General features: G+C 44.9%; 1 protein-coding gene across 2 annotated transcripts in view; it reads left to right on the top strand.

Moving 5' to 3' along the window:
- Window positions 1–9,627, top strand: part of NCF4 (neutrophil cytosolic factor 4) — a 181,641-nt gene extending 172,014 nt beyond the window's left edge. For both annotated transcript variants that reach the window (XM_029590082.1, XM_029590081.1), the window contains exons 8-10: window positions 6,956–7,086; window positions 7,995–8,060; window positions 8,877–9,627. In XM_029590082.1, the coding sequence (XP_029445942.1) occupies window positions 6,956–7,086; window positions 7,995–8,060; window positions 8,877–9,072 (393 nt within the window). In that variant the 3' untranslated portion in view covers window positions 9,073–9,627. The remainder of the gene's footprint in view (window positions 1–6,955; window positions 7,087–7,994; window positions 8,061–8,876) is intronic.
- The last annotated feature ends 16,301 nt before the right edge of the window (window positions 9,628–25,928 follow it).

The following is a 25,928-nucleotide window of genomic DNA, read 5'->3' as shown; positions in this document are numbered from 1 at the left end:
ACATGTAGGATTCTAGGAGTAACTGCTGTCACAGATACGGCCAATAAACTATGCGTAGGCCAACAAATGAAAGCCCCACGCAGAAGATGGAGAGGCAGTCCTCTAATTTCATCTCTAAAACTGTGACAATGCTACAACAATGTTAGTAAGGAAAACTCTCTTTATTTCTTGACTACTGGAACTTGATCATGAGCCTGCAGCATTATGTATCTCCAGTCTTTCTTACTCAGTCACTTTCTCGTTCGTGGCTCTAGGTTCTTCCCCTCCCAATAATAACTGCATTATTTTATCCTTCACTTACCCCTGCTTCCCTAACCCATTCCATTTTTTTTACTACCCTAAATGACTAATTGAATCCTTCTGTACCTCTCATCACATCCTTACATTCTCTCCTCCATGCTTCAGTCTGTATACTAAACTGTTCACTACAATAATAAGAATCTAAATCTGATTGTAATTGATCTTCAGACAAGCTTGGAAAAGGCAGAATATCAAATATTCATAAAGCCACAAATATTCAGCAACTGGCAGGCTAGTGAAGTTAGCTGGATAAACTTATCTGCCTAACTTTGCAGGGATATTCAGCAGCATGGGCATGCTGTATGGCTATTAACTTAAAGTTATAATTTTACCTGGCCAATTTTGATAGGCCTCTGCCTGTCCTCAAGTTGTCTGGCTATGTCAACAGGATAACAGGGAAAATCGACAAAACTTAGCCACATAGCTGACTCTGTCCTAGAATGCCCCTGCCCAGCCCCCAAGTTAAATGGATAACTTTTCAGCTGGTCAGCATGGTGGAATTTTCAAATCCCATCATTTCTCCAGCTAAGTCTGAATTTAACTAGACAAATGACACTGAATATCAACCTTATAGGACCTTAAAAAAATCCAAATATATTAATACATTTTAAGAGTGGGATCCAATATGGTAGATTAGTATTAATTTAGTTTAAACATTGGTAAAATATTACTTTATGGTTTACATCAGGGGTTCTCAACCCAGTCAGTCAGGTTTTCAGGATATCCCTAATGAATGCACATGAGATAGATTTGCAGACAAAGGAGGCAGTACATGCAAATCTACATATCTCATGTGCATTCATTGTGAATATTCTGAAATCCTAACTGGCTGGGTGTGTCCCGATAACAGGGTTGACTACTACTGGTTTAGATCCCCTCTAATATTGTTGCCAAACTAACTCCATGACATAATGAGATGCAAATCCATGCCTATCTTTCTTTACAAATGTATGTTTATTAAAACATTTGAACACCTATAGGTGTCTTCCCAAACAAACACATCAGTAATAAATCTGACCCGTGTAAAAAACACAAGGACCAGGGCCAAAAGGCAACACACTCATGCTTAGGAAGGCAGCTGCTATTATAGTGTCAACCCCTTTAACCTTTAGCAAACAGTCAGCAGTGCTCAGGGTGTGCTTGGGTACAGCTGTCCTTTTTGCCTTGAGGCCATCATGGTCACTTGTGCCACCTGATCAGACCACCAGGGGAGGAATGGGAGAGGCAGAGATTGCTGGGTTTAAGGAACAAAAGGCAAATATATATTTGCATTTATATATATATATATATATATATATATATATATATATATATATATGCGATTCCTGCAACGGGACCGGACCGTGCGAGGCCTGCGCAGTCGGCGCCGAGACACACCGGGGTAAGGCCCTTAAACGCACCCTCACCCCGGCAGACCCCCGCGCCGACCACGAGGCACCGATCCCAGACCTCGGGCTCCTCCTGCAGCCCTCCTCCCGGCCGGCAGCCAATCCAAAAGACCGCAGCGCAGCCAATCACGGCAGGGCCAGGAGCCCTTTAAATTCACCCACAGCTCCTAGGCGTCGCACGCCGTGCGTCGCACGCCGAAGGAGCACGCCAAAGGGGCTAGCCCCTTTGTGCGCCCCTTCGTGCAGCCCCTGAGGACAGTGGACTGGTCAGACGTTATCCCGCAGCAACGCGCCTCCCTCACCTACAAATATCTCCCAAACATTTGGCTACACCGGACAACAAACAAAATCACTAATCACCCTGTCCCCTCAAGGACAACTAACGCTGCACCTTCACCGGCCAATATGCCTCACCTGCCTCAGCAATCTCAGAATGTCTCCTTCTTTCCCAATCCCAATCCTCCCTCATTGTCCACCTTCCAAAGGCCTTCCAACTCGACAGGCCCATCACCACAACCTCAAAACCATATCTCCAATTATGATCACTCCCTTCACCCAACTGCTAGGCCTCACACTATTTTCGTTAACATTATTCAATGCTCAATCCCTATCAAAGAAATCAGTAATACTAAACGACTATCTCGTCGATGTGAAGCCGGATATATGCGCAATTACTGAGACCTGGCTCAAACCTTCAGACACTGCAATAATTAATCAACTACCCACAGTGACATACAATTTCTTTTCCATCCCACGCCAGGGAAGAAAAAAAGGAGGAGGAATCCTCCTAGCTACAAAAAAGGACCTCAGATTCACTCAGCACTCCACCAATACAAACTCTAAACTCGAAATTGGCTTCTTCTCTTCAGACATACTCCAAATTCTACTTGTCTACGCCCCTCCAGGTGTCCTGGAAACAGACGCCTCTCCTCTGGTCGAACTAACCACCTCCCTCATCAATCTGGACGCCCCAGCTATAATCTTAGGAGACTTCAACCTCCACGTCGACAACTCTATACTATCACCCAACTGCGAAGCCTTACTCACAGCATACTCCGCTTTAGGTTTCTCTCAACTAGTCAACAAACCCACACACAAAGCTGGCCACACGCTTGACCTCATCTTCGTCAATACAGCAATTAAACCTGTTCAGCACCCCACGTGCACGAAGGTCCCTTGGTCAGATCATTCCCTCATAACATCTTCATTCTCAATAAAAGATACCAGTCCATCTCGCATACCCTCCCCTTGCTTCACTTACAGGAAAACATGCTCCATGGAAGATCTTAGCAATCACATATCATCACATCTCACTCAAGTAGATCTCACCAATCCGAATTCAGCTCTACGATCTTGGAACACCATCACGGAATCCATTGCCAACAAGCTATGCCCTCTAACAACAAAAAAACCACACCCCAATTCATCCAAAAGACAACCATGGTTTACACCAGAGCTAAAAAAGCTTAAACTACTGCTAAGACAAAAAGAGGCTAAATGGCGCAAAAACCCATGCACCATCACCCTATCTACCTATAAATCAACTCTTCACCAATATAAATCCAATACATTAAGATCCAAGAGGAACTATTACGCATCCAAGATCCACCACCTAGTCTTTGACGCTAAAGCCCTCTTTAGCTACGTTTCTAATCTCACACAAACAAGCCCTCCAGAAATCGCTCTCACCCAAGCTAAATCTAAAGCGGAAGAACTAGCAATATTTTTCAACAACAAAATCAGCAAACTTCTAAAGCAGCTTCCCACTAACACAGTTTCTACATCTACCTCACCTCAGACCGCCGTCAACAATACCCGCTTAGTTGAACTGGAACTCACTTCCTCCATCGAGATCCAAGATATTCTACGGAAAATGAAACCATCCTCACACCCATCAGATCACATCCCCTCGAAACTGCTTCTATCAATTCCGGACACTATCTCCAAATCCCTGTCAGACATCATAAACTGCTCAATAACACAAGGATCTTACCCAGATGACCTCAAATTGGCCTCGTTCAAACCACTACTCAAGAAACCAAACCTAGATCCTAATGACCCAAACAACTACCGACCAATCGCCAACCTCCCCTTCATAGCCAAGATCATGGAGAAATTGGTAAACACCCAACTCTCAAACTACTTAGAAGAAAACAACCTCCTATTCCCATCACAATACGGATTCCGCAAAACACTTAGCACGGAGTCCCTCCTCATCTCCTTGACAGATCACCTCATCCTGGGCCTTGATAAAGGACAAGCCTTCTTACTGATCCTACTGGACCTTTCGTCAGCCTTTGACACCGTTAACCATTCCCTACTCATTAACCAACTAGCCTCCTTAGGTATCTCAGGCACAGCACTCTCCTGGTTCATATCATTTCTCAGCAACAGAAGATTTAAGGTCAAGCTACAGAACAAAGAATCCGCACAACACCCTTCATCAGTAGGAGTCCCACAGGGCTCTTCCCTGTCTCCTACTTTATTTAATATTTACCTCATACCGTTATGCCAACTTCTCACCGACCTCAACCTCAAACATTTCCTGTACGCTGATGATATCCAGGTCCTGATCCCCATTAAGGATTCCCTTGCAAAAACGCTGACTTACTGGAACACATGCCTTCAAAAAATTCAACTCCTCCTCACCAGCCTCAACCTGGTACTAAATTCCGGCAAAACTGAACTCCTGCTCATCACCTCTGAGAACAGCACCATCACCTCGACACAACAAGACACACCAACAATCACACAAGTGAGAGACCTAGGAGTCCTAATTGACAATCGCCTGAATTTCAAAGCCACTATCAACAAAACAACTAAAGACTGTTTCTACCAACTACAAGTGCTGAAAAGAATTAGACCGCTTTTCCATGCCCAAGATTTAAGAACCATCCTGCAAGCAATCATTTTTTCAAAATTAGACTATTGTAACACCATCCTACTTGGTCTTCCCGCTTCTTATACCAAACCACTTCAGATGGTACAAAATGCAGCTGCACGAATACTGACCAATTCCAGGAGAAGGGATCACATAACCCCCATCCTAAAGAGCCTCCATTGGTTACCTATACACTTTAGAATAATATACAAGGCCATCCTTACCACATACAAAAATATCCACCTATTGGCTCCCATCGACCTACAGATCCCTCTCCAACTACATAATTCATCAAGACCAACAAGAGATGCATACAAAGGAACGCTACAGGTACCACCGCCCAAATCTACCAGACACATCACACTAAGAGATCGGGCATTCTCGACAGCCATTCCACCGTTATGGAACTCCATCCCCTCAAACCTCAGACTGGAAACATGCATCTCAACCTTCAAAAAAAGACTAAAGACATGGATATTCACACAAGCATTCCCGGACTCAAACTGATCTATTTCATCCATACCAATCCCTACCTTCACCTACACCATGATTAACCATCTCCGCTATCGTTTATATGTTTGAATTAATGACCTGTCCTTTCTCTTCTTCCTCTGCCAAGTTCTAATCACCCTGTTATATGTAACTGCCTTTTTCTGCACCATTGTTTTAGTTTATGTTTACGATACACCCTTGTTTTATGTGAACCAGCATGATGGGACTGCGTTCTCGAATGCCGGTATATAAAAACCCGAAATAAATAAAATAAATAAATAAATGTAAAAATGCAAAAAAGGAGTACATGTATAATTTATTTATCTATTTATTTATTTGCACATTTTATATACCGTTATTCCAAATCTTCACTAGGTGTACCTCAAGGATCATCCTTATCACCCACCCTTTTCAATATTTACCTCCTCCCCCTTTGCCAGCTGCTAACAGATCTAAACCTAATACACTACTTCTACATGGATGGCATGCAGCTCCTGATTCCTATAACTGAATCCTTCGCAAAAACCCTCACATTCTGGAACAACTGCCTCCAATCCATCACCCACCTTCTCACCAGTTTGAACCTGGTCCTTAATGCAGCCAAGACTGAACTCCTCCTCATCTCCTCCAGCCTCGACAACTTCCCCCCACAGATCCACCCCAACACCCTGGTCACTCATGTAAGAGACCTCGGAGTAACCCTTGACAACCGCCTAAACCTAAAGAAAGCTATCAACAACACGACCAAAGATTGTTTCTATAAACTTCAAGTTTTAAAAAGACTAAAACCCCTCCTTTATTTCCACGACTTCAGGACAGTTCTGCAATCCATGCTCTTTGCCAAAATAGACTATTGTAATGTCCTCCTCCTTGGACTCCCCACCTCTACCACCAAACCTCTACAGATGCTGCAGAACGCCGCAGCTAGAATCCTGACAAACACCAACCGCGGAGAACACATCTCACCAATTCTCCAGAACCTACACTGGCTGCCAGTAAACTACAGAATCCTACACAAATCCCTCACCTTAATACACAAAACTGTCCACAAACAACTACAGCTTGACCTCGAAATCCCACTCAGACTCCACACCTCTACTAGACCCATCAGAGAAACATACAAAGGAACCCTGCAAGCCCCTCCTACCAAAGCTACACGTCATACTATGACTAAAGACCGGGCGTTCTCGACAGCAGGCCCGGCCATCTGGAATAACATCCCCACAGACCTTAGACTGGAGCCCTGCCATCTAACATTCAGGAAAAAACTCAAGACTTGGCTATTCCAACAAGCCTTCCCGTAACCATCAGAAACATACAAATGGCCTTTAGCCATACCTCACCAAGCATGCTTCCAGGAACCTACTAATAAGTACCTAATACGTTTAATCTCCTAATTCTCAATTGTTCTTTGTTAACCTCTGTACCCCTATCCTATTTTCCGGCTATTCTAGCCTCCAAGTTATTCAACCCTGTTGATTGTAACTTTTTTGCTCCTTGTTGTTAAATGGGTTGTTAAAGTTATACCCCCTTGTTCTATGTAAACCGATCTGATATGGTTATGACCATGAAGGTCGGTATAGAAAAGAATTAAATAAATAAATAACTAAATAAATGTAAAGATCAAATCGGTTTACAAAAATAACATTCATAGCTATGCATCAGCATGTAATGACAGGTTACAGGGTTATTATTCATCAACAGGCTTTGACATCTATTCATCAATATTAATAACCTAATAAAATGGATGAAAATGTCAATTCATATCTATGTATCTAAATGTCTATATCTATCTATATATATCATGAAGCATAGAAAAAACTTCAACAGCGTTGAATGAAAACCTCTGTTTTTGTTTTGCATTTATTTTGCTTTATTCTCTTATTATTACTAGGGTACCTTCAATGATGTCACTGGAATCTTTCCACAATCCTTTGTTAAGATTATTAAAGATTTACCAGCAGAAGAAGTTTCAGTCAGCTGGCTACGTTGCTACTATCATGATGTCTATGTCTGCGAGATGAGGTAGCACAACTTGTCCTGAACTTTACATTAATTGTGTATAATCCCTCCTTCACGGGGGGCTGCAGGGTTGGAAAAAACTGATTGTAGTCCCGGATCATGATTCATCCAATGGTGGATAGCTTCTGCTATAAGGCCCAAGGAAGGCTCACAGTAATAGTCCACATACCCAGAGTTTTTGTTCCAAAACAGGAAAACAACGTAGACTCCTCCAAATCAAAATCCAATAGAAGGCAGAAAAAATCAGCACAATAGTCCACAAATTCAGAAAATATAAAGCATAGCTTTTTCTCAGCAGTTCAAAAATACTAATTCGCTTTCTCATGTCTCTTGAGTGCAGTCCCAAAGAAGAGTTTTCCCTCTCAGGTCACTGATATGGACTTTTCCCTTGCTTTAGGCTCCGCTGAGTTTACAGATTTCTCCACCAGATCCAAACAAAAAGAAACCAGAGCCCTTCTGTCTTCAGGCTCTAGCCCTTCACTTCTCCTCAGAAATCCTGTTGACAAGTCCAGAATTCCTCCTTAAGACTCACAGGAGCCATCATATATAGCACCTCTAAAAACCCATCCCCTTTCACTCATTACCTCCTTTACATCCCCTTGGAAACTCCACTTGCTGGAAAGTTCTACCTTTTATTGAATAGGTATGCTACTAGGGAACCTATAAGGGGGATCATATGAGATAGCAAGAAGAGAGGCCAGAGACTGATTCTGTGTAATAATCTGTTTGAGAACTGTGTTTTTTCACATTTCATTCAAGTTTTGTCATTGAAGGCACCACTCTGAGGAGCCTCCCTGTGTTGGAGTTTGCTGTGGATGCTATTTGCAGGGAAAGGGGGCAGTGGGAAGTTGAAGAGAAACTCAAATTAAAACTGGGCTTACCTATTCATACACTTTCTGTTCCTACTTTAGAGACATCGTTGTGGAAGAAGATATCAATTGCAAGCCATCATTCAAAGAGTTACTGCAACTAATGAGGTACAAAAGTGTGCCCTTATATTTTGTTAGAGATCCCAAGACTGTAATACTTGTCCCACATCCACTTTACCCCATAAGGAGAAATGTTTAAAAACATCTTTCTGTGAATGAAGGCTACACCAGAAATGGTGGAGGTGGGATTCTAGCTCGAGTCTCTGGGGAAAGAGAGCACAAGAACAATTGCAAATGATACATGGAGCAAGTGGCAGAGGGGAAGAAAAGGAGGATGAGCTCAGTGAGATGAAGATCACACAGAGATTAAATGAAGATTTGAACTTTGGTTTCCAGGTTTTATAGAATTTTTCCTTATAACTGCGAAGTCTACTGTGCACTGGGATATATGCAGAGATGGAACAATGTATTACATAGGGCAAAGGTGGGAGGATCTGCTGTATTTATTTTATTTATTTTTATTTATTTATTTAAAGGCTTTTCTATGCCGACATTCGTAAGGCACATCATGCCGGCTTACAATGAACTGATAAGAGGAAATACAGAGAACAAAAACCAAATCGTAGATAAAACAAAGAAGTAATTCAAATGGGAAATAAATGCAGAGAACAAAACCAAATCGTAGATAACAAAACAAAGAATTAATTCAAAAAGGGAAATAAATACAAAAGGGCATTATGCAACAGATATTTGAAGGGCTAGGAAGGCAAAAGGCAGAGAAATGGGGGGGAAAAACTTTGTATCCATATTAGAATCTGAGAGAGCTGCTGTCTTCAGGCTGGTGTGAAGGAGAATGGAGTTTTCTAGACAGTGTCTGATGCTTGCAACATTCAGAAACATTTGTGTTCCTTACCTCCCCACTAGGAAGGAATTTCAAGAGGAAGATGTAATCCTTAATTACCGGGATACAGAGGGAGACATGATCCGTCTAATGGATGATGAAGATGTGGATGTGATGTTATCACAGAGCAAATATTTTCCTGCAAAGAAAAACTTTTTCCCTTGGCAACTGCATGTCACCAGCTCTGCAGATCTCGAAGTGTACAACACCAGCTCCTAGTCGAGGAGAAAAAAAAACACAGGAGGAGGAGAGAGTTCCTGAGAAGTCAGAGAAAAAGAGAAGAGGAGAGGAGGAAATATTTAATAGCAGCTTTCAAGGAAGAGTGAGGGGAGGAAATATAAGGAAAGCAAGATAAGATGAAGAAGAGAGAACAGTAGAGGTGGAAGGAAGAGCAGCAGTATAGTTCGAGTGAAGAAAAGATGGTGAAGGAATTGACAAAAGAAAGACAACAAAAGAATGGACAGGGAGGAAAGGCAAGGCAAAAGCTAATGTTGTCGAGGAAATTTTAACCTTCATTTCTTTTAAGAAATCATTACGCTTCCCATCCTCCATCCTAATCCTCAGGTCACAGGGACCCAGGCTGTTTTACACAGGTCTGCATGCAGTTTTCAAGAATTTCTCTGTCCCCTGAGAACTTCCTTCATTCTTTGGAACAACTCTTCATCTTTTTCTAAAATCTTGCACAGTTTGCAACATTCACAGAATTTGCTATTAATAGCTGATGATTATGTAATTTAAGAGATCTATGACATTAAAACTATTTTTTTTCCTATTGTAAGAGAACATTTCATTTCCCATTACGGCATTTTATTTCTCTTTTTGCCAGAGCTTTAGAGAATATTATTTGATACTTTATTTTAATAAAACACGTTTAAGTTAACAGTGCATTTGTTTCTTGGAGAAAAGTATCATGGTAGATCTCTCAACATACGATTTGCTACATTTGTATGTTGGTTACTCTGTGTCATGCACCAGATACCATATTCATGCCTGCTTTTTGGGTGACTTAATGATCGACTCCATTTTCTTACGGTCGATTCTTGGTATCTCCAAAAAATATTATCTCCTAATGACTTGAACTGAACACAAAATACAATTTAAATGTATTTCTTGTGGGACACATAAAGATGGCAGTTTTTAATGTTTTTTCCATGGTTCTGCACTATGAGAGAGAGAGAGAGAGAGAGAGAGACTGAGACTATCTACAAGGCCTACATAGTAGTGAAGTATTTATATCTCTATAGGAGGGCCATCCAATAGTTCAAGGTGAGGTGATGGTGGTTTAGGGTTTAGGGGCCAGTTTCTCATGTGGAGTGAGATGTACGAACTGCACAGTACACCTTGGTGAAGATTTGACGTCATTTAGAGTGAGGAAAGTCTCACAAAGATGAAATTTCTACTATGTTATCTCACCCTAGCTTGATGCAGTACAAAATTTCACCTTTGTGAGACTTTTCTCACTCCAAATGATGTAAAATCTTCACCAAGGTGAACTGTGCAGTTTGTAAATCTCACTCCACATGCAAAATTGACCCCTAAAACCTAAACCACCAACAACACCTCACCTCGACCTATTGGATGGCCCTTCTATAGAGATATAAATAATTCACTACTATGAGGGCCTTGTAAATAGTCTCAGTCTCTCTGTCTCCAAGATGTGAAAAAGAGAGATTATTGCAGCGTATACTAGTTTCCGCACAATGCAAAGCAGTAATTCTAGCAGACATTAATAACTCATTTTGATGAATCTAGGGGTTAATTTGTTTTTGTTTTTCATGGATTTTTTTCATATTTTGTTTCCCAGTCTTTTATTGTTTTCGGGTTTTTTTCATTTTCATTTTTTTTCAGCCAAGTTTTGGGGTAGGGTGTTGTAGTTGGGCACTGCTGGAGAGATAGTGGACCCTTGGGCCGACCTACCTAGGGAGGCAGGGTAGGCCGGGAGGCGGAGCCACAGGCCAGAGGAGTTCACCCAGGAACCAGGGACCCCCCGGGAGGAGCCCGTAGGGTCTCGGGTCCTCGGGACTTGGAAGTGAGACAGAAAGTCCAGAGGCTGAGATAGGCGTAGACCGGGACCAGAGTGAGGAGAAAGGGAAGGAAGTCCAAGGTACCCGGAAGGCAGGGGACCGGCTGCACAGGGCCGAGGGCCTGCTGAAGGCAGGGCAGCGGGCGGCAGCGGAGTCTGTAGCAAACCGGAGTCTGAAGCAGGCTGTAGGCTGAAGCGGAGTCTGTAGCAAACCGGAGTCTGAAGCAGGCTGTAGGCTGAAGCGGAGTCTGTAGCAAACCGGAGTCTGAAGCTGGCTGTAGGCTGAAGCGGAGTCTGCAGCAAACCGGGGTCTGAAGCAGGCTGTAGGCTGAAGCGGAGTCAGAAGCAGGCCGGAGTCAGAGTCTGGCTGCAGGCTGAAGCGGAAGTCAGAAGCAAACCGGAGTCAGAGGCAGGCAGCAGGCTGAAGCGGAGTCAGAGGCAAACCGGAGTCAGAGGCAGGCAGCAGGCAGAAGCGGAGTCAGAGGCAAACCGGAGTCAGAGGCAGGCAGCAGGCAGAAGCGGAGTCAGAGGCAAACCGGAGTCAGAGGCAGGCAGCAGGCAGAAGCGGAGTCAGAAGCAAACCGGGGTCGGAAGCAGACAACGTGAAGATCACCAGGAACGCAACTAAGAACAACTATGGAGTTGTGAACCTCGTTGCAAGGTGATGAGAGAGAGTTTGAGTGCCGGTTATATCGGGACTTGGGCGTGACGTCAGCAGCGCGGGCGGGGCCAGGCTTCCGGGAGCTGAGCGCTTAAGAGGGACGTCTTCGCACGTGCGCGAGGCTGACGAGAAGCAGACACATAATGGCGGCCGCCACGTGGAGTGAGAGAAGCCCCCGGGGCCCAGAGCGGGCAGAACACGGTGATCCCTGAAGCGGAGGTAGGCGGGCCTGGGCCCTAACAGAAGGGAAGCGGTGGGGACCGCAACATAGGGGTCAAATTTGTTTCATTTGATACAAAATGAAAATGGCTCGTTCATCCCATTTTCCACTTTTGGCACATCCCAAGACAGCACATGTATATGCATGCAAAACTGTTTTCTAAACATTGCTTGGCTTCTGTGCGGATAAAAATATGCATGTACTGTAACAGCTCGGGCAGTGCAGTCATGTGGGTTTTTTTTATTTGATTTTTCATTTTCATTGCATTTTTTTTACTCCATTTTGTTGATTTTTTTCTTATTTTTTTTCTGGACATTCATGTTTGCAAATTGCATGCACACTTTGCAATCTATGCACACACTAGGCAGTTTGTGCGCATTGCAATAATTACAATTTGGGGTAGATTTTCAAAGGGTTACACGCTTAAGATACACGCATAACCCCCGAAAACCTACCCCTGTGCGCACCGAGCCTTTTTTGCATAGGCTCGGCGGCGCGCACAAGCCCTGGGACGTGCGTATGTCCCGGGGCTTTCAAAAATGGGCGGTCCGGGGGTGGAGCAGGGGGCATGGTGGCGGTTTGGGGGCGGTCCCGAATCCTCCAGCACAGCGGCCTGTGCCGGGGTATGGCGAGCCGGCACACACAAGTTACGCCCGCCTCAGGCAGGCGTAACTTCAGAAACAAAAGGTAGGTGGGATTTAGTTAGGGCTGGGGGGTGGGCTAGATAGGGGAAGGGAGGGGAAGGTGGGGGGGATCGCAAAAAATGTTCCCTCCAAGGCCGCTCCGAAATCGAACGGGGAAAGCCATTGGGGCTCCCCTTGGGCTTGGTGCGCGCAAGGTGCACCCCCTTGTGTGTGCCGACCCTGGATTTTATAACATGCACGCGGCTGCATGCACATGTTATAAAATCAGGCGTAGATTTGTTTGCACCGGGTTGTGCGAACAAATCTACGCCCGTGCATATTTTTTAAGATCTGGCCCTTTATGTGTTTATATTTATATTATGTTTATATTATCTTGGAGCTCAAAAATTCACTTTATTTCATATATTTATTTGGCATTGCTTATTTTTATATTTATTGCTACGTTAAATAGTTATACTTCTTATATATAAAATATTATATTTCTTTATTTATTTCCAGTTAAACTATTATCACTTTATTTAGTAGGGATGTGAATCGTTTTCCATATCGTCTTAACGATAGAAATCGTGTGGCAGGGCAAGAAAATCGTCTTAGGCACGATTTTTTAGTTAAAAAATCGTTAAAAATCGTTTTTTCCGATTAGTGCGCACTAACTCAAGTTAGTGCGCACTACTGGGAGTTAGTGCGCACTAACTGAAAATGATACAATTTGACACTTTTCAGGACAGTTAAGGTCAGTTTAGGAATGAATATCTATTCCTATTGGCTGCCCTCTTATTTATTCATGTTACCAAGTTTCCTACTGACAGTATATGGGGGATGGGAAATGGAAACAGTTGGTAGCTTGACAAAACAAGTAATGTGATCAGTCAATGTGACTAGAACTTGTGCCCTAACCCTGATACCAGGGGTATTGTGATCTTCCTGCACACAGTGCCCTATCCCTATTAATACCAGGAGTGTTGTGATCTTCCTGCACACAGTGCCCTATCCCTAATACCAGGGGTGTTGTGATCTTCCTGCACACAGTGCCCTATTCCTGATACCGGGGGTGTTGTGATCTTCTTGCACACATCCCGATATCAGGGATAGGGCACTGCATGCAGGAAGATCACAACACTCCTGGTATTAATAGGGATAGGGCACTGCGTGCAGGAAGATCACAACACTCCTGGTATTAATAGGGATAGGGCACTGCATGCAGGAAGATCACAACACCCCTGGTATCAGGGATAGGGCACTGTGTGCAGGAAGATCACAATACCCCGGAGGAGTGAGGGTCAGGCAGCTCCCCCCTGTCTGTGAAGCCAGCCTCTCACTAGTAATGCAGGGAAAGAGCTGTCTCAGACTTCACCATCCTCCCCCCCCCCCTTACCCACACACCATTCACTAGCTGGGACATGGGGGAAGTCAGGAGTGAGGGTCAGGCAGCTCCCCCCTGTCTGTGAAGCCAGCCTCTCACTAGTAATGCAGGGAGGGAGCTGTCTCAGACTTCACCATCCACCCCCCCCCCTCACCCACACACCATTCACTAGCTGGGACATGGGGGAAGTCAGGAGTGAGGGTCAGGCAGCTCCCCCCTGTCTGTGAAGCCAGCCTCTCACTAGTAATGCAGGGAGGGAGCTGTCTCAGACTTCACCATCCTCCCCCCCCCTCACCCACACACCATTCACTAGCTGGGACATGGGGGAAGTCAGGAGTGAGGGTCAGGCAGCTCCCCCCTGTCTGTGAAGCCAGCCTCTCACTAGTAATGCAGGGAGGGAGCTGTCTCAGACTTCACCATCCTCCCCCCCCCCCTCACCCACACACCATTCACTAGCTGGGACATGGGGGAAGTCAGGAGTGAGGGACAGGCAGCTCCCCCCTGTCTGTGAAGCCAGCCTCTCACTAGTAATGCAGGGAGGGAGCTGTCTCAGACTTCACCATCCTCCCCCCCCCCTCACCCACACACCATTCACTAGCTGGGACATAGGGGAAGTCAGGAGTGAGGGTCAGGCAGCTCCCCCCTGTCTGTGAAGCCAGCCTCTCACTAGTAATGCAGGGAGGGAGCTGTCTCAGACTTCATCATCCTCCCCCCCCCCTCACCCACACACCATTCACTAGCTGGGACATGGGGGAAGTCAGGAGTGAGGGTCAGGCAGCTCCCCCCTGTCTGTGAAGCCAGCCTCTCACTAGTAATGCAGGGAGGGAGCTGTCTCAGACTTCACCATCCTCCCCCCCCCCTCACCCACACACCATTCACTAGCTGGGACATGGGGGAAGTCAGGAGTGAGGGTCAGGCAGCTCCCCCCTGTCTGTGAAGCCAGCCTCTCACTAGTAATGCAGGGAGGGAGCTGTCTCAGACTTCACCATCCTCCCCCCCCCCTCACCCACACACCATTCACTAGCTGGGACATGGGGGAAGTCAGGAGTGAGGGTCAGGCAGCTCCCCCCTGTCTGTGAAGCCAGCCTCTCACTAGTAATGCAGGGAGGGAGCTGTCTCAGACTTCACCATCCTCCCCCCCCCCCCTCACCCACACACCATTCACTAGCTGGGACATGGGGGAAGTCAGGAGTGAGGGTCAGGCAGCTCCCCCCTGTCTGCGAAGCCAGCCTCTCACTAGTAATGCAGGGAGGGAGCTGTCTCAGACTTCACCATCCTCCCCCCCCCCCTCACCCACACACCATTCACTAGCTGGGACATGGGGGAAGTCAGGAGTGAGGGTCAGGCAGCTCCCCCCTGTCTGTGAAGCCAGCCTCTCACTAGTAATGCAGGGAGGGAGCTGTCTCAGACTTCACCATCCTCCCCCCCCCCCCCCTCACCCACACACCATTCACTAGCTGGGACATGGGGGAAGTCAGGAGTGAGGGTCAGGCAGCTCCCCCCTGTCTGTGAAGCCAGCCTCTCACTAGTAATGCAGGGAGGGAGCTGTCTCAGACTGGTATCAGGGTTAGGGCACTGTGTGCAGGAAGATCACAACACTCCTGGTATTAATAGGGATAGGGCACTGTAAGAGATGACTGTAGTAGATTGAATAAAGATCTGATGTTTCTGCTCTCCTCACACCAAACAAAAACAACACACAAGCAGAGAAACCCTTCTTACAAAGCTGAGCTAGTGAGTTAAGTAGGAGGAAAAGTAAACATACTGGTGCCAGTGTGGCTACTTAAAAAATACACTTACCAACAATCAATTACATATATTTGAACTGTGTACAGTTCCAGCCAGGACCACCTTTCTAAAATGCACAGTGATTGGCAAATTCAACATGCACTAGCATTTCAGGTGCCTGCTAACAAAAATAATAAACAAACAAGTTCTAGTCACGTGAGTGCTGATCATTACATTACTTTTTTTGTCAAGCTTCCAACTGTTTCCATTTCACATCCCCCCAACCATATTGGTAACATCAATAGATAAGAGCACAGCCAGCCAATAGGAATACATACATACATATTCATTCCTAAGTGACCTTTACTGACCTGGGAAGTGTGAACACTTTGTTTCATTTTCTGTTGGTGTTCGTTAGTTTCCAGTTCCATTTCCCATCCCCCCAACCATCACCTCAGTGGTAACCTTGGTAATATCAATAGATAAGAGGGCAGCCAGCCAATAGGAACACATATTCATTCCTAACTGACCTTCAGTGACCTGGAAAGTGTTTATTTGTATCATTTTCAGTTAGTGCGCACTAAATCGAGTTAGTGCGCACTAACGGGGAGTTAGTGCGCACTAACTCGAGTTAGTGCGCACTAACACTATTTAACGATTTTTAACGATAAATCGTTAGAATTTCTATTGTATCGTGTTCTATAACGATTTAAGACGATATAAACATTATCGGACGATAATTTTAATCGTTGAAAAACGATTCACATCCCTATTATTTAGTATTATGTTAAATTGTCAACCAGTTATACTGTTCCATATGTTCTACGGTTCCATGTAAAGCTCTGCTCTCTGTTGAGCAGTTCTTCGTTTTATGTAAACCGGAGTGATTTGTAGTCCCTACAAGAACTTCGGTATATAAAAATTAAAAATAAATAAATAAAATGTGCATAATTTGCCAAAACAAATAACCCCAAAAATTTTCCAAATTATCAGAATGGATCAAGTTTCAGTTTGTTCCATTCATATAATGAACTGAAATTTGACTCATTGATCATGTTTTACCCATTTGGGTATAATGAATGCACGTTCCCAGTAACAGTCAGATCGATGCAGTAAGATGCATTGTGAGCCTGCTGTCCTAACTCACGTGCAACCACATCCCCTGGGCACCCAATGCAGTATTTAAATGAGAGGGAAGTTGGGGCAGTATAAAAAAGGTTGCACTAAGGGAGAATTGTGTGTCTGTTACGCTCAAAAAGTAGTTTATTGCATTGGGTGTCCACCCACACTTGCATTGGATGCTCACTATGAGTGTCCATTTTGATCCCGCTTCTTTTTTATTTTGCTGAAGTTGCCGATGTATTATATTAACACTGAAAATAAAGAACTGAATATGTATGATGTATTCTTGTACTATTAAATTCTAAACAACATCATATTTGTGCAACACTGATAGCATGTAGTCTTGATGAACTGACACGGCTCGTGTTTCTGACAGCTTCTTCAGGGGCCGAGAAGTGCCAATTGGTTCCCAAGTCTGCCCTGCAAACAATTCTGCTACTCTGCAGCCGAGTAGCAGAATTGTTTGCAGGGCAGACTTGGGAACCAATTGGCACTTCTCGGCCCCTGAAGAAGCTGTCAGAAACACGAGCCATGTCAGTTCATCAAGACTACATGCTATCAGTGTTGCACAAATATGATGTTGTTTAGAATTTAATAATTAAGATATATTATATTAGGCACCCATTGGTACAGGTATCTAAATTATGTGTCCATAAGAAAAGTGGATCAAATCAATATACATTTATTTTTCTCCACCACAAGCAGCAAATTCAAGAGCCACAACAATACTAAGGAGGAAGGCATACTTATTGCAACACAGAGGATTTTATTTTTTAAAGTTTCTCATGAGCCCTTGACTGTGAGTTAACTTTACTCCTCCTCTAGGACTGGAAGTATATTCCGGATGTTAAAAAGTGTGTGTTGGGCGCCCGGCCTTTGGGCGCGCTATCCTGCATCGGGCGGTAATAGCTAATAGCCTAATATACCTGGAGTTTAAATACTGTAGGCACTAGTTGGGGCGCGTTTGTTAGCATGCGCGTTATGGACATGCTAATCCCCTTATAGCACTGGATGCTAGTCTAGTGCACCAGAAACGCACATCCAACCACGAGTAAACCTTAGCGCTAGGCCGGGCACACTTTATTGCATTGGCCTGAGAGCATGTACTTTTGCCTGCTACAAAAAATATGCACAGTATCTTTCTGCTGCTGAGAGAAGGAGTATTCTCAGGAACTGGCAGAGGTCAGGGGAGTGACACTATACATGTAAATTCCTTTTTTTTTGTTTTCAGTTTTTTCTTTAAGTGTTTGCCAATTTTTACAACCCCTAAACTCAGAGCAATGGCCTTTTTCATGCAGATCTTCCCGACCTTGAGGATTAGTAATTCAACTCAGGGTCTCAGATAACTTCCTAACCACAGGAATCAATAATCTATTTCTGAGTTTCATATATTTTCTTATCCTCAAGGAATAAAAAAATCCATTTTAGGATGTTAAAACATTTGCTGCAATGATTAATAATTCATATTAGATTCCCTGGAGCCATCCAAATTTTAAAGATTGATAATCCTTTCCAAAATCTTAGACAGACTTTCCTAACCTCAGGAGCTCTTATCAATTTTAGGCTTCTATCATTTTGTCCATGCACTCATAACTTGATTCACCCAAATTTCAATCTCAAAACAATTTCCAGCAAAAAGCTAATTGTTGGCTGAAAGAAATACAAAACTGCATTTTACCTGAAAATAGCATGAATAAGGGAAGGTGCATATGTCATACATTTTTGCTTAGGAAATGCATATTCTAAGCTGCAGAGTTAGTAGTCTGCTTCACTGTCCTCGCCCATTATTACCACTGTTTCAAAATGCATTTCCCCCAGGTGGCATCATGTACAATATATCTGAAATGGGCAAGAGAACGCTATTAGGCATGCTTAGATTCTGATGTCATTGTGGCCGAAAGGACATGTAGTCAAAACTGGTTCACCTCACACAAAAACACACTAAACATAGTTCATCCTCAGATGTCTTGGCCTTCACTAGGCAAATAACTGAAAATTGTTTAGGATTTTTGGGTGAATATCTACAATTGTAAAATGGAATACATGGCCACTGTTTAATGTTGTTTGAAACAATCCAAAAAGTTATTTGAAAGTACCCAGAGGGTACAGGCAGAAAAGTCAGACTATGCTCTCCATTATTGGGTTCTTTTCCACCTACTACTGCAACTTAGCATTTCTACAGTGCTGTAGAGCTTAGGCTTGATAGAGCCCACCCCCAAAAGGTTATTCTCTCACCTGGACACACAACTTTTATTCGTCTTCCTGAGTCCTTACCTCAGTAGAGATATATCTGCTCAGAGCCTTCCTTTTGTCCATATAACTCCCACTATTTCCTATGGAAAGAAAAATATATTTGTCTTTTCTTTATGCCAATGGCAAATCATGGGAACTGGACCTTTCCTTTTACTCTAGCAGATTCTGTTGGAATGGAAATGCAAAGACAAGTCCCAGGACAGAGATGGCACAAAGTTGCATTTTGGAGCCATTTCTCTTTCCCTCCCATTCCTTCTCCCACAGCGGCTGCCAATATATATAATGACCTCCCCTCCCCCTCCCCCCTCTTACCAGCACCCTGTCTCCCTTCCTCAAGCCCCAGACCAAATGTATTCCAAACATCTACCAGCATGGTTAAAAAGTGAGGTGAGAGAGGCTATTTTAGCTAAAAGAACATCTTTTGAAAAGTGGAAAAGGGATCCAAATGAAAACAAGAAACAGTATAAACACTGGCAAGCTAAATGCAAAACACTGATAAGGAAGGCAAAGATAGAATTTGAAAAGAAGCTGTTAAATAAATAAATAAATAAATAAATATAAACTTTTTCAGGTATATTCGAAGCAAAAAGCCTATGAGGGAGTCAGTTGGACCATTAGATTATTGAGGATTTACGCGCTCAGGGCACTCGCGTGCCGGCGCACCTGTTTTGCATAGGCCGCTGGCGCGTGTAAAGCCCTGGGACGCGCGTAAGTCCTGGGGCTTTCTAAAAGGGGTGTGTCGGGGGCATGGCCCGAGTGATGCGGCGTTTCGGGGGCGGTGACGCGGGCGTGGTTTCGGCCCGGGGGTGTTCCGGGGGTATGGCCGCGGCCTCCTGACCAGCCCCCGGGACCGGAACACGGAGCGGGGCTGCCGGCCCCGGCCCCGGCACTTTCAGCAGGCGTAACTTTGCCGACAAAGGTAGGGGGGAGTTTAGATAGGGCCGGGGGGGGGGGGGTTAGGTAGGGGAAGGTGGGGGAAGGTGGGGGGAGGGCAAAGGAAAGTTCCCTCCGAGGCCGCTCCGAAATCGGAGCGGCCTCGGAGGGAACAGGCAGCGCGCGCTGGGCTCGGCGCGCGCAGGTTGCACAAATGTGCACCCCCTTGCACGCGCCGACCCCGGATTTTATAAGATACGCATGGCTACGTGCGTATATTATAAAATCCAGCGTACTTTTGTTCGCGCCTGGTGCGCGACAAATTGACAAACTAAAAAGTAGCAAATCACTTGGACCAGAGAGCTGAAAGAACTGAAAAATGAAATGTCAGACTTACTATTAATAATTTGCAAATCAGCTTTGATACCTGAAGATTGGAGGGAGGCCAATGTAACACCAGTTATAAAAAGGGTTCCAGGGATGATCCATGAAACTATAGATTGGTGAGCCTGATGTTAGTGCTGGGCAAAATAGTAGAAACTATTATAAAGAACAAAATTATTGAACATATAGGCATAGTTTAATAGGACAAATCAAACATAGATTTTGCCAATGGAAGTCTTTCTTAACTAATCTGCAGCATTTTTTAAAGGTGTGAATAAACATGGATAAAGGTGAGCCAATTGATATATGTAGATTTTCAGAAAGCATTTGACTAATACCTCATGAGGAAGTCCTGAGGAAATTAAAAAGTCATGAGATAGGAGACAATGTCCTGTTGTGGTTTGGGAACTACTCTAGTTAAAAGATGGAAAACATAGAGTAGGGCTGAATAGTCAATATTCTCAATGAAAAAAGATGAATAGTGAAGTGCCCCAGAAATATGTACTGGGACCACTGCTTTTTAACATATTTATAAATAACTTGGAAATGAGAACAATGAGGGAGGTGATCAAATTTGCTGATGACACATAAGAACATAAGAAAATGCCATACTGGGTCAGACCAAGGGTCCATCAAGCCCAGCATCCTGTTTCCAACAGTGGCCAATCCAGGCCATAAGAACCTGGCAAGTACCCAAAAACTAAGTCTATTCCATGTTACCATTGCTAATGGCAGTGGCTATTCTCTAAGTGAACTTAATAGCAGGTAATGGACTTCTCCTCCAAGAACTTATCCAATCCTTTTTTAAACACAGCTATACTAACTGCACTAACCACATCCTCTGGCAACAAATTCCAGAGTTTAATTGTGCGTTGAGTAAAATTATTCAAAGTTGTTAAATCACAAGAGGATTGTAAGAAATTGTAAGAGGACCTTGCAAGATTGGGAGACTGGGCATGCAAATGGAAAATTACATTTAAGGTGGACAAGTGCAAAGTGATGCGTGTAAGGAAGAGTAACTCAAATTGTAGTTACATAATGCAAGGTTCCACATTAGGAATAGCCACCCAGGAAAAGGATCCTGGCATTATCATGGATAATCCTCTCTCAGTGTGTGGCAGTGGTCAAGAATGCAAATCAGATACTAGGAAATATTAGGAAAGAAATGGAGAATAAAATAGAGAATATCATAATGCCTTTGAATCGCTCCATAATGTGACCGCACCTTAAACATTGTATGCAATTCTGGTTATTGCATCTAAAAAAAAAAGATAGAGCAGAATTAGAAAAGGTACAGAGAAGGCAACCAAAATGATAAAGGGCATTGAACAATTCCCCTATGAAGAAAGGCTAAAGGTATTAGGGCACTTCAACTTAGAGAAGAGGCAGCTAAGGGGAGATCTGATAGAGGTCTATAAAATAATGAGTGGAGTAAAATGGGTAATCACGAATCAGTTGTTTATTCTTTCAAAAAGTACAAAGCTAGGGGACACAAAATGAGGTTACGAGGTAGTACATTTCATACATCTTGGAAAAAATATTTTCTTACTCGATACATTATTAAGCTCTGGAATTTATTGCCAAAGGATGTGGTAAAAGATGGTAGTTTAGCTGGGTTTAAAAAAAGGTTTGAACAAGTTCCTGCAGGAAAAGTCTATTAGCTGCTTGGAGAAATCCACTGCTTATTCCTGAGACAAACAACATTGAATCTATCAGCCCTTTTGGGATCCTGCCAGGTACTTGTATCTTGGATTGGCCACTGTTGGAAACAGGATACTGGGTTTGCTGGATCTATGGACTGACCCCGTATGGCAAATCTTATGTTCTTATGAGTCCGCCTCTGTCGGAGCTCCATGGTCTAATAAGCTGATTTCACACTGATCTGCTGCTGAATGCGTCTCCATTGTGCTTACTCCAACTTTAGCTGGCCCCACATTCAGCTCAGTGGGGCTGCAGCTGAAACAGCTGGTCACACCCATAAAGGAAAACAGCTGGGCATGGTGGGACCTGCAATCAGCTGTTCAAGCTGCTGCTCAATTTCCCACTTCCTGTGTTTGCCCATGGCCTGAACAGCTGATTGGATGTCCCATTGCATAACGCTGAATCTCAGAACAAGGGATGTGCTGATTCATCTGCTAAATGTGCTATGGTCACGATTGAAGATGCTTATTTGCAACAATACTTTCTTTTTCTTCAAAACAAGACTTATGTGTGGCATATCCAGTTTGTTCCTGATAGCCAAACATCATTAAGGGCCTACAAGTTTATCTTCCCCTGGACAGGAAAGAACCCCTCAAAACCCCCTGTTTAGAGACGTTCAAAAAAGAGGAGGCTCAGGCTATAAACAGATTGTGCCCTGTTCATCCTCAAAGATACACCATAGTTTTAAAGCAGATAATACACTTCACCTCAGTCAACTTTTATTGATAAATAGTTTTTTTTACTAAATTACAGTTAATATTAACAGATGGCTACTTTAGTAGATACATATGTCGTTCCTCAACACTAGCCTTATACTCATAGAAGGGGGGTTGTCAAAATTTAACCAATTTTCTTTACACTACATCTTGTTTACTAGCCGCAGCTTATACTTTCATGCAAGTATTCACTAAAAACGTAACTCCACATCTAATCAACACATTTCAGGCATTATTTATGAAAAGGTATAGCTAATTTTCCTAGGAAGCAACATTAACGCCTGTTATTTGATGCTCCTGGGCTTAGGCCTTAAAGGGACTGGTGTGGCTCCAGAATCCCCCCCCCCCCCCCCCCCCCCCCCCCCCCCCCCCAGGAAGTTGTAAAATCAGTGGACATCTATTGAGAGTCTCTTTCTCCCCCATCCCCGCCATCCCTGAAGCAGCCAAACATTCCAAATAAATAAGAAAATGACTGGGAGTAAGTAAGTCCCACCTTGTCCCAAAACTGCTCCCCTTGGTATAAAATATACTGATTCCCTCTAGCCTCCTTCAGATTTCCCCAACCTCTGGGAATACAGATCCACTTACTATTAACCCTGGTGGTCTAGCAATGTAGGCCACTGTGCCCCCTGGGCATATGGGGCTGGTGCCTCCATTTTCAAAACGGCACTAGTCAGTCTCAGGCACCTCTTTGCTCCTGTCCCCCCAAGGGGAGAGGTTGGAGATGAAGCAAGTGTGAAGGGATCACCAGCTGTGCTCCTGTCCCTGAGAGTGGTTACAAGAAGTGTGGATTTCAAAAACATTTTCCCTCTATCCCAAAATAGAAATAGACAAGACATTAAAAAGGAATAAGTATCTACTTTTATTCATGAGAAATACACTCAGGGTACTTATGAAAAACTAATGCATACAACAAGGCTTATATGTTCTCTATCTATTATGAAATCATGGTTAAAAAAGTATTTCAGGTGAACTAATCATAATTTAACTTCTTACATTTAGTTTCATCATTTGTTGCGCTTGGAGGTGGCCCCTTGTCCTGGAGCAGTGGAGAACTGCTACCTGCAAGGGACCAGGAAGCACCTGTCCCCAGGGGGCAGAGCACAGGAGGAGACAGAGGCTAGGATGAGCTTCACCACTGGAAGCCCGCGGTACCCCCAGGTGGAGCCTGTAGGGACCCGGGCTGCTTGGACTTAGGTGGGCCTCACAGGGTCTCCCAGAGAGGTAGTAGAGAAGCGTGCCCACGAGCAGCAAGGGAGCACGGTTGGACTCTAGGATGTAGGTCTGGAGGAGCAAGGAAGGCCAGTACAGCATAGGCGATGACAAGGCAAGGGACAAAGCCAGAATCAGGAGGTGTGGTCAATGGCAGCCGAGGTCAGAATCCGAGGATCAGTCCGAGGAGTAGTCAATAAAGCAGGGGTCAGGTTCCAGAGGTCAGATGAGGTCACAAGGCAGGCAGAGGTCAGAATCCAGGCGGCGAACAGAATAGTCAAGGAGCAAGCCGAGGTCAGTACCAGAGAGAAAGTCCGAGGGTACTACCTGGGGAGACAGGACAGACAGACGCTGGAACAGAAGGACGCTGGACAAGGCTGGAACAGTAGGATGCTGGAACAGTAAGACGCTGGAACAAGATTGGTCAAGACTGTGAATGCGGAGGCAAACTAGCACACTTACAGTGCTGACCCGATTGCCAAGGCAAGGAAGTGCAGGCAGGGACTTCCTTATATTGTACATTCAATCAGGGCGCGCTGCAGAGCTAGGATCCGCCCCTGCCCCTACAAGTCCACGCACGCATAGGCACATGGCCAACACCACTGGGGATGCCGAACTCCAGCGTGACGCCTGGTGCGCAGTGGAAGGTCCGGCAACCGCCGCCACAGGACGCCGAGGCCTGGAGGAGCTCGCGGCTGCTGCTGGGGAGGCCGACCCATGACCTGCAGAGGAGCTAGCGAGGTGAGCAGGCTCATGTGCAGGCCAGGCATGGACTGGGTGCACAACAGTACCCCCCCTCCTAGGCCTCCCTCTATGCGGCCGTGGCTTTTCAGGATAGGTCCTATGGAAGGTCCTGAGGAGCTCTTTATCGAGAATGTTGTGGGAAGGTTCCCATGAGTTCTCCTTGGCCCCATAACCCTCCCAGGCTAAGAGGTATTCCCATCTGCCTTGATGCCGACGGACGTCGAGGACCTCTCTTACCTGGAGTGACAAATCTGGTTCAGTAGAGACTGGCGGAGGTGAAGGATCTCTACGAGAGGGCCAGGAGAGAATCAAAGGCTTCAATAGAGAGACATGGAATGTGTTGTGGATGCCCATGGCATGAGGTAGCTGAAGTTGATAAGACACTGCTCCCACTCTTCGAAGCACTGGAAACGGGCCGATGTACTTGGGAGCCAGGCGATGAGAAGGGAGTCTCAACCTTATGTGTCGGGTGCTTAACCACACCTTCTGACTAGGACGGAAGAGTGGAGTGGAACGTCTATGGGCATGAGAAGTCCGCTTGGAGCGCTTAGTGGCCTAGGTAAGGCATTCTTTGACTTGATTCTACACCTGGCGAATGGTGAGGGCCATGAATTGCGGAGCTGGAGAAGGAACAGTCAGAGGAACTGGAAGTGGCAGCTGAGGTTGTCGTCCGAATACCATGGAGAACAGAGATACATCGGTGGCAGCAGCGACATGGGTATTATGTGACAGCTCAGCTCAGGGTAACAAATCGGACCAGTCGTCCTGCTGGTCATTCACGTAGGAACGAAGGAATGTTTTCAAGGTCCGGTTGGTCCTTTCAGCTTGACCATTGGCCTGTGGGTGATAGGCCGACATGAAATTCAAGGCAATGTTGAACTTTTTGCGTAGAGAGCGTCAGTACCTGGCAGCAAACTGTGGTCCTCAGTCAGATATAATTTCCTTTGGGAGTCCATGGAGACGGGAAATGTGTTTCAGGAACAACTTGGCTAGTTCTGGGGCTGATGGGAGGCCTGGCAGGGGAATGAAGTGACCCATTTTCAAAAAACGGTCGATGATGACCTAGATTATGGTATTGTTCTGGGCCAGAGGCAGGTCTGTGATGAAGTCCGTTGAGATGCTGGACCATGGCTCGGTAGGTGCTGGAAGCGGTTGGAGTAGGCCCAAAGGCTGTCCGGTAGGTGGCTTCTGTTGGGCGCAGATGGGACATGAATCTACATAGTTACGAGAGTCTTGCACCATGTTGGGCCACCAGTAATATCTCCGCAACATCTCTAGGGTCCTGGTACGACCCGGGTGTCCTGCCAACTTGGAATCATGGGCCCATTTCAGAACTCGTTCAAGTAATCTATGTGGAACGACGGTTTTCCCAACTGGAACTGTAGTAGTCACAGCAAGGGATACGCAGGCAGGATCTATGATGTGTCTGGG

Source organism: Rhinatrema bivittatum, chromosome 2 (genome assembly GCF_901001135.1).
Source record: "Rhinatrema bivittatum chromosome 2, aRhiBiv1.1, whole genome shotgun sequence".
NCBI classification, from domain to species: Eukaryota; Metazoa; Chordata; class Amphibia; order Gymnophiona; family Rhinatrematidae; genus Rhinatrema; species Rhinatrema bivittatum.
The sequence above is the reverse complement of the archived record's forward strand: the minus strand, read 5'-3'. Positions and strand labels throughout refer to the sequence as shown.